At 39.5% G+C, this 9,089-nt stretch overlaps 1 protein-coding gene across 1 annotated transcript in view; it reads right to left on the bottom strand.

Moving 5' to 3' along the window:
• Positions 1-9,089, bottom strand: part of OTUB2 (OTU deubiquitinase, ubiquitin aldehyde binding 2) — a 54,504-nt gene that overhangs the window by 12,450 nt on the left and 32,965 nt on the right. Inside the window, exons 4-5 of the mRNA XM_069086063.1 lie at positions 5,778-5,896; positions 423-507 (exon numbers count right to left, since the gene is read on the bottom strand). Of these exons, the coding sequence (XP_068942164.1) occupies positions 423-507; positions 5,778-5,896 (204 nt within the window). The remainder of the gene's footprint in view (positions 1-422; positions 508-5,777; positions 5,897-9,089) is intronic.

Below are 9,089 nucleotides of genomic sequence, written 5' to 3' on the forward strand. Positions count from 1 at the left end.
GTGTGTGTGTGTGTGTGTGTGTGTGTGTGTGTGTGTGTGTGTGTGTGTGTGTGGAAAGCCACACAGACTCCCCCAATCTAATCTGCTTGAACAGGAAGTGTGTGGCTCCTTCACTCTACCTGTCAACACAATGGGTTGTGTAGACACAATATAAGAACCAGTTTAGAAACAACAGCCCAAAGGCTCAAGGTTATCAGATGCCGCATGCAACCTCATAGTGGGACACTCTTGTTAGTGATATATGTTCCCCATTCCACCCCAAGCCTTATCTTCATTTTGCAGGAAACCAAGGCTCCAAGAATCTAATTGACTTGGCCATGATCACACAGTTACTGCCTTCATGTTTTCTTAGTACCACTGCCCTGCTCTCCTGTTTGTATTTTGATTCAGATATTTGGGCTGTCGGTTCACAGGCTACTTACAGCATTAAAGAAGTTTCTGAATTTGTGTTCTTCAAAGCCAGCAGCTAAAAGGTCTTTTGGGGTCTGTAGCACACGTTCCTTAAACCTGAAAGGGATTGAACCTAAAGATTAGAGGTCAGTGAACAAAATTATCAGGTGCGCCATCTACATGCAATTTCTCTAGCATCTTGGGCCATGTTACCCATGGATGTGCTGAAGCCAGCTCTAATCAGCCGTTGTTAAATTTTGTGTGAACAATAAAGTGTTAATAATGTAAATGAAACTTAAGAGTGTCTGTATGTATACTTTTGTTTTCCCTTCTGGAGAGCTTAGTTGTTAAACTTTAATCAGCGCACTCCCGTACTGCTCTACAAACATTGTTTGAGTTCAGCAGAAGTGAAGTAGAAGGTTCAGGGAATGAAGTTATTACCACATTGAAGGCCAAGTGACTGTAGGATGATGATGACAATGATAATAAAGGTAAAATAAGAATGGCATTTATACAGGGCTTTAAGGTTTGCAATGTGCTTTACATTATCATATTTGAGACTCACAATGTCCCTACTGTTATTCCATCTCATACCTCTATAAAGGGAAGATAGGCCAGGGGCTACTCTCATCAAAGGCAGCCTGTGCTTCTGATTACAGAGATAGCCCCTGAAGGGAACAATTATGGAATAACATTAACAATAATTCATATTCATCTAGACTGTTTAAGCTTTCCAATATACTTTCCTTACATATTTATGGAATAAGTAGTACAAAACATTCCCATTTTTCAGATGAAATGCAGAGAGTTGCCCATGGTCCCATAACTAGTTAGTTGTCAGAGCCATGTTTTTTTTTTTTTGAGGGGTGAGGGCAAGGTAATTGGGGTTAAGTGACTTCCCAAGGTCACACAGCTAGTAAATGTGTCCGTGTCTGAGGCCAGATTTGAACTCAGGTCTTCTTGACTCCAGGGCTGGTGTTCTATGCACTGAGCTACCTAGCTGCCCCCAAAACCATGTTTTCTCAATCTTTCTTCATCCACTGCCTCAGTCCCATAGTCTTTCTTCCTCCTCAAAGTAATAAAAGGGATGCTTGGAGCAAGCCGAGGGAGCATATGGCACCCCATCTCTAAAACCATGCCAGATGCCTCCTGGGGTGTCTAATAGAAAGTCACTTCTGGTTAGGATTTTCTATCAGCTCTTTCCTTTCAAAGCTCTCCCTTTGGGAAAACTGAGATTTCACTGTACTCTCCTGGGGTTTAGATAGGCTGATATGCAAAGCAGGCTCTTCAGGTTTGGCTTACAGTCACTTTGAACAGGTTGTTTTGGATGTTTTGTGTTCTTTTCCTTTTCAGAAGTCACAGAATAAACACCTAGTTCCAGGTGTGCCAAATATGGGGGAGGATTATGCCACCTAGTGGCATGTTTCAGGAAAGAAACACTACAGAGCTTTGACCTCTTCTTTCCTCTTTTAGAGAAATCTCTCTTCAGTCCTGTCCTGGTTAACATTTTTATTAGTGACTTGGATTAAGGTGGCGTAAACCAAATCTGCAGGAAACACAGATTCTGAAGTGGAAACTAATACAATGGACCACAAAAAGTTGTTGTTGTTCAGTTATGTCCGACCTCTTCTGGACCCCATGGACTATAGCACGCCACAGCCCCTTCTATCCTCCACTATCTCACAGTCTGTCCAAGCTTATGTGCATTGCTTCCATGACAATATCTATCCATCTCGTCCTCTGCTGTCCCCTTTTCTTTTCATCTTTCCTTTAAACACTAGAGTCTTTTCATTTGAGCCCACAAATATAGCATCCAAAAATATCTCAAAGAGTTGAAAGCTGTGGGCTGATGCTAATAAGATAAAATTAATAGAGATGAATGTACAGTACTATATTCAGGGTCAAAAAATCAACCACATGATTACAGGATGGGAGAAATTTAGTTTTTTTTTAAAAAGCTAAAAGTTTTAGTGGATTTCAAGCTTGAGTAAATTTTCTATGAACCAAATGTCTTCTAATGTCTTAACTGATGTAACAATCTATAATACTAACTCTAGTGACCTGTGGCCTCCTCTCCCCATGGTTTAGTTACAGGTCTTTTACAAATTGCAATCCAAAATAATCAAATGGGATTTTAGGTTACATTAAGAGAGGAATAGTGTCTACAACTGGAGAAGTGACATTATCATCACTCTAACTTGGTCAAACTGCATCTGGAATATTAGGTTCAGTTCTCAGTTGCCATGTTTTAAGAAAGGACACTGAAACACTGTAATGTATTCAGAGGAAGGTATTAAAACACTATAGTGTGTCCACAGAGGAGTGAACAAGACAGGAATGGGACTCAAAATCATCATTTCTGTTGAAGTAATTGGGAATATTTAGTATAGAGAAGGAAAGATGGTAGAAGAGAGCAGGGTAGTTTGTACTTGTGGATTTCAGTTATCTGAAGGGCTATCAAGTAATAGAGGGATTGGCCTTATTCAGCATGGCTAAGACTAATGGATGAAAATTATATGGAGAAAATTCTTTTAAGAGGAAGAAATTATAAGGAGGCAGATTTTAGTTCATTAAAAGGAAGGACTTCTTAGTGATAAGTATTGCCTGAAAACAGAAGGGGCTACCTTAAGAATTAATGATGGAGGCTAGATGATCACGTGGCAAGGACATTATACAAAAGATTCACATTCTGGATGGGGCTTGGGCTAGAAGGCTAGATAACCTCTGAGTTCCCTTCCAACACTGTGCTACTGTGAGTCTCAGTATGGAGGAGAATAAGATCCAAGTTAATTAAATGGTGAAACAGGAAAAGTTGTCCCGTCCACATCCTCATCCCTCTCCTGGCACTGCCCTCCCTCAAAGATGTCCAGAAGCCTCTTAGTCTTTCCAGTCTTCCCTCCTAGCAAAACTACTCTGGGGTTGGAGAGGAGCTAAGAAACTCACATGTACAGGTAGAAGATAATTTTAGAGGCAGAATCAGAGGACTTTGGTTCAAACAAAGGTGGTGCCATTATACTACTGGTATGACCTTGGGCAGTGACTTATACTTCTAGTCTGTTTCCTCATAAAAAATGAGAGGGTTGGACTAGATGATCTTGAAAGTTCCATCTAGTGGAATTTCCATAGAATCTATCTATCCATAGAATGATATCCATAGAATATCACTTGGGAAGAAGAGGTAGAGATCTTCACTTGAACAGAGCTCTAATGGTGATGTTTTAGGCCTCTACAACAGCCCCACAGGTAGATAATGAAGAGTGTGGTACAGTGAGTGGAGAGACTGCTAGCTTTGGATTCAAAGGACCTGGGTTCAAATCCCACTAATGATGTTTGTGCCCTGTGTGACCTTGCTCAAGTTATTAACCTCCTAGACCGCAGTTCCTTTATCTGTAAAGTGAGGGCCCAGACTAGATAGTTTCTTAAGATCTCTTCTAACTCTACATCTGTAATCCACATGAATTGTTTTGGGGTAAGGGGATGTCCAAGTAGTCTTCAGGTCACATTGTAAGGTGGACATCTACTCCCATTATATTTAAATAAAGTCAATAACATTAATAACTAGCATTTATGTAGCATTTGTAGATTTAAAAAGCACCTGACAAATATTATTTTTTAATAAATTTTAATTTTAATTAGTTTAGTAATTTAAAATTTTAATAATAATAACATTTTAATAATTTTATAAATAGTATTCACTTCATCCTTACAAGACTAGAAAATAGGTACTATTCTTATTTTTTTTTTGTTTTTATTTTTATTTTTTGCCTTTTGGAGGGGGAAAAGCAGGTCAGTTGGGGTTAAGTGACTTGCCCAAGGTCACATGGCTAGTAAGTGTTAAGTGTCTTGGTTCAGATTTGAACTCAGGTCCTCCTGACTCCAGGGCTGATGCTCTATTCACTGCACCACCTAGCTGCCCCTATTCTTATTATTTTTTACAAATGAGGTAGAAAGAGATTAAATAACTTGTCTAAGATCTCAGAGCTAGTAAGTGCTTGAGGCTGGATCTGAATGTGGGTTTTCCTGACTCCAGGTCTGGCACCCTATCTATTATATCAATAAAGAGAGATGGAATCTCTATAATTACCCAATAAATGATTAAACTACTTCTTTTTGAATACTTCCTGTCATGGAGGTTTTTTTTGGGTTTTGTTTTGCCTTGAATTCTCTAGTTAACTGTCCTAAAACAACCTAGTTTTGCTCATTTAGACTTGGCCTGTGAATCAGTGGGGGCATGTAGGAAAAATATTTATTCATTCTCCCTGTCTCCAAGTAGCACCATACCTAAACCGTGGCAGAGAGCAGATGATTACCTGTTTTCAAGGCCACCAGAAAAGGTGACTACACAGACATATGAAATCATAGGGTGTACGAATAAAAAGGAAGCCAGGAAGACAGAATGCAAGAACTAGAAGGTAAAAAGAATGTTAGAGATGGAAGGTTCATTCTTACAGATGAGGATACCAAGGCCTAGCAAGGTGGTGACTTGATGAGGTTCTTAGGCCCCTGTTCCATTGTTTAATATCCCTTGCTGTTAGAAGACACCTTACAAGATTCTAACCAGCAGGGCGTATTAGTAAATGCTTAATAATCAGCTTTCTGGAAGAAAAAAAAGTAGGTTGGCCACACTTTTAAGTTTACTCTTTATCATTAACATTTTCTCCATCACTTTTTAAAGTCTAGTTGTTGTTCAATCGTTTCAGTCATGTCTAACTCTTTGGGACCCCATTTGGGGGTTTTCTTGGCAAAGATACTAGAGTGGTTTGCCATTTCCTTCTCCAGCTCATTTTACAGATGAAGAAACTGAGGGAAAAAAGGTTAAGGGCCTTGCCCAGGATCATGCAATTAGTAAATGTCTAAGGTCAGATTTGAAATCAGGAAGTCTTCCTGACTTCAGGCCTGGCACTCTATCCACTATGCCACCTAGTTGCCTTTAAGTCTAGACATATCACCATATCAACAAAACAATAAATCAAGCCTTCATTGGTAACTTTTGTTGATTTCTGAGGTATGAATGTGCACAATGGAAATTTAACAATCAGCTCTCACAAGTATTGAGCTGGCTCCAGCACCCCCTAACACTAATCATTACTTTCTCAATATGGGCTGAACCAAAGAGAAAACCATTGAAGCCACTGAAATAGCTAAGTTTAGGGACTATGTCATTTTGTTTTGATCAAGTGTTGTTCCATTTACCATTGCAACCCAATACAATCTAATCCAATGTAACACTAATGTAACAACTTTTCACACCAAGTGCCTAATGTGAGTGAAGGATGTATTAGGAGGAGACACAGACAAAACAAAAAACAATTGCTCCACTCAAAGAGTTTATACTCTACACAGAAGATACAACGTATAAACAGGGAAGAATCCACACAATAACGTACCTGAGAATTTCTCTGCTGTTTCCAATAAGTGATTCTAGGTAGGAATAACCCAAGGCTCGGTAAAAGCAATTCCCATCCCCTTTTGTTTTCCGTAGAGCAGAAAACCTTTTGCTGAGTTCCTAGGGAAAGAAAGACATAGCTTTAGATAAGCAAGTAATAATCATAATTATAATAGCTGATATTTATATAGCATTTTGATGTTGGCAGATTGTTTTATGTGCATTATCTCATTTGATTTTTTTTTTTAATTTTTGGAGGGCAATTGGGGTTAAGTGACTTGCCCAAGGTCACATGGCTGGTTTTTGTGTTAAGTGTCTGAGGCCGGATCTAAACCCAGGTCCTCCTGACTCCAGGGCCAGTGCTCTATTCACTGCGCCACCTAGCCACCCCATCTCATTTGATTCTTGCAGCAACCCTATGAGGTAAGTATGGCTGGGTATTATTGTTCACATTTTATAGATGAAGCAGGAGAAGCTCAGAAAGATTAAGTAACTGAGTAGGGGTCACACAGTAAAGTAGGTAGGTATCTACAGAAACCAAGTCTTATACTCCTTCCGCTAGACCAAGCTATATTAAATCATTGTTTTCCTGTCAATTTGCTCATCTGAAAATTCTCAGTCAGGTCAGGTACCACTCTTCTCTCTTGGGTACACCATGATCTCTCACCTCTTTGCCTACTTTTATCCTTCCCAGAATTTATTTATCATTTCATTTGTTCAACAAATAGTAATCACTGAATGCTTCCGTGCCCAAGACTCTGTGTTTGCAAGCAGTGAGGATATGAGATAGTGGCCTCAGCCTCAGGAACCTTTTTATCCAGTAGCAGAAATAAGACTTACACACAAAGCCTGGAAGCGCGTGATGAGCACACCAGGGGGTCTGAACAGTTAGAGAGACAAGGGGACAGAGGGAGTCAGTTCAAAGAAGGCTTCAAGAAAGAAACAGAATTTAATGTGACTATTGATAACTTTGATTTCTTCTTTAAAAATTGCCTGTTCATATCCTTTGACATTTTATCAACTGGGGAATGACTCCTAGTTTTATAAATTTGACTCAGTTCCCTAAATATTTGAGAAATGAGGCCTTTAGCAGATTAACTTGCCGTAAAAAATTTTCCCCCAGTTTTCTGTTCTCCTTCGAATTTTGGCTCATTAGTTTTCTTTGTGCAAAAGCTTTTTAATTTCGTGTAATCAAAATTATCCATTTTATATCCTGCGAAAGAGGCAGCATTTGAGCTGAGCCTTGAATGTTGTAGGACATCAGCAGATAGAGATGAGGGTAGCATCAGTTATTCTAGAGATAGGGGACAGAATAAGAAAAGATATTCAGGAGGAAGAGTGGAATGAATTTAGGGGATAGGAAGTACTCCCAGTTTGGCTAGAATGTTCTTGAAGAAGAAGAATATAGGCAGGCTAAAATATACTACACAACTTCAAACTCTCAGCAAAGAGGTGGCAAACTAGAGAGAGGGAATGGAACATACATTTTCAGATGACTCCAATGTGTTGATTTGTTTCGCTTAATTTACAGTAGAGTCTAAGAAAATATCCCAAGGAAAACCTTATTCTTTCTACAACAGACAGTCACTGGTCTGACAGCAGAGACTAGTCTTAAATGGTATAGGTGATTTATGTTTCTATTTGAGAGGCAACAGTTGTACTGTGGCAGTTTGAAACCTGGGCTTGAGTCTTAGTGCATGCCAGGTACTAGCTATGTGATCTTGAATAAATCATTTAACTTCTTTGAGCCTCAGTTTCTTCACCTATAAAATGGGAACAGTTCTTGTACCATCTATTCCCTAGTGACCTCCTTATGAGTATCAAATGAAATAATGTTGCCTTAGAATCTGCCTCTGGTTGATACCAATAGCTCTTAAAGTTTCAGGTGACTCCTGAACACTATGCCATCCTGGTTCTCCTCCTTCCTCTCTGACTACTTTTCCACTGCCCCCTTCAGTGGTTACTTGTACCTTTCCCTTAAGGTCAGTGTTCCCCAAGATTCTATCCTTGCTCCTTTCCTCTTCTCTCTCTCTACTTTTTCTCTTGGAAATCTTATCCATTGCTATGGTTTTGACTGTTACTTCTTTTCAGATGACTCCAAAAGCTCTATTTCTCTTTTGAGTTCTAGACCTGCCTTCCTAACCGGATGTGTCTCACAAGAACTTCAAACTCAGCCTGTCTAAAACTAAGCTAAAGAAACATAACATTGGAAAACTACCTTGCGTGTGGCAGAAATGTTACCAACATAATTTTTCACTGGGCAGGCACAGAAAGAAAACCCATACAGTCTTTTGTGAGGAACTTATTCTTACTTCTGAATGTTGTCTACAACTTAACCTGGGTACTTTCTTTTCTCCTCATACTACCTGAAGCCACAAGTACTATAGTCCTTGCAGTCTTAAGAAAAGTGTGAGTGTGAGTGAGAAGGAGGGGAGAGTAAGTCCTGCATTTGATGGACAAATCACCTAGTCTCTTCAGTACTTTAGGAGACTTTCTAGGTCATAAACTGCAGATGATGTGCTACATAGATGAAATCACAGATCCAGTCAAAAACACACACATATTTAGTATCATATAGATTTGCATTATATATATGCATGTGTATACACATTTGTAAATATGCATATGGACCTAAATGTATATATGTACACAATACATATATATTGAAAGATAAAGAGGAAGAGTGTGTAGGTGGGGGGTAGAGACAGAGAGTGTGTGTGTGAGAGAAAGAAACTATGTGTGTGTAGGAGAGAGGGAGCATGTGCATGTATGTGTGTGAGAGAAAGGTGTGTAAGAAAGGAGAGAGACTGTGTGTGTGTGTAGGAGAGAGAGAAAGACAGAGAGAGAGGGGTATAAGGGAGAGGGAAAGAGATAAAGTATGTATGAGAGAGAGAGTGAATATGTGTGTATGAGAGAGACAGTGTATGTTTATGTGTAAGAGATAGAGAGGGAGGGAGAGAAACTCTGTGTCTAAGAGAGAGGGTGTGTGTGAGTGTGTGTATATGTGAGAGAGGGGAAGAAAGTGAGTGTATGTATGTATGTGTATGAGAGAGAGTGCGAGGGTGGGTGGTAGAGACAGAGACAGACAGAGAGAGATAAAGAGATAGAGACAGAGAAGTATACAGTGACTTGAGGGACCGTCTCAGAATCAGGAAGACCTGATGTAAATTCTCCCTCTGAGAGATGCTAACTATGAGACTAAAGGCAAATCAATTAACCTCTTAGCAACCCAAACAATTCAAAAGTGAGGTGTCAATCTGCATCTACAGAGGGAGTTTTCACACTGGGAGTTCCTCATATGATGAAATCACAG

This window comes from Petaurus breviceps, unplaced genomic scaffold (assembly GCF_028583685.1).
Source record: "Petaurus breviceps papuanus isolate PSGF00001 unplaced genomic scaffold, PetGlider_PUasm1.0 177, whole genome shotgun sequence".
Classification (NCBI taxonomy): Eukaryota; Metazoa; Chordata; class Mammalia; order Diprotodontia; family Petauridae; genus Petaurus; species Petaurus breviceps.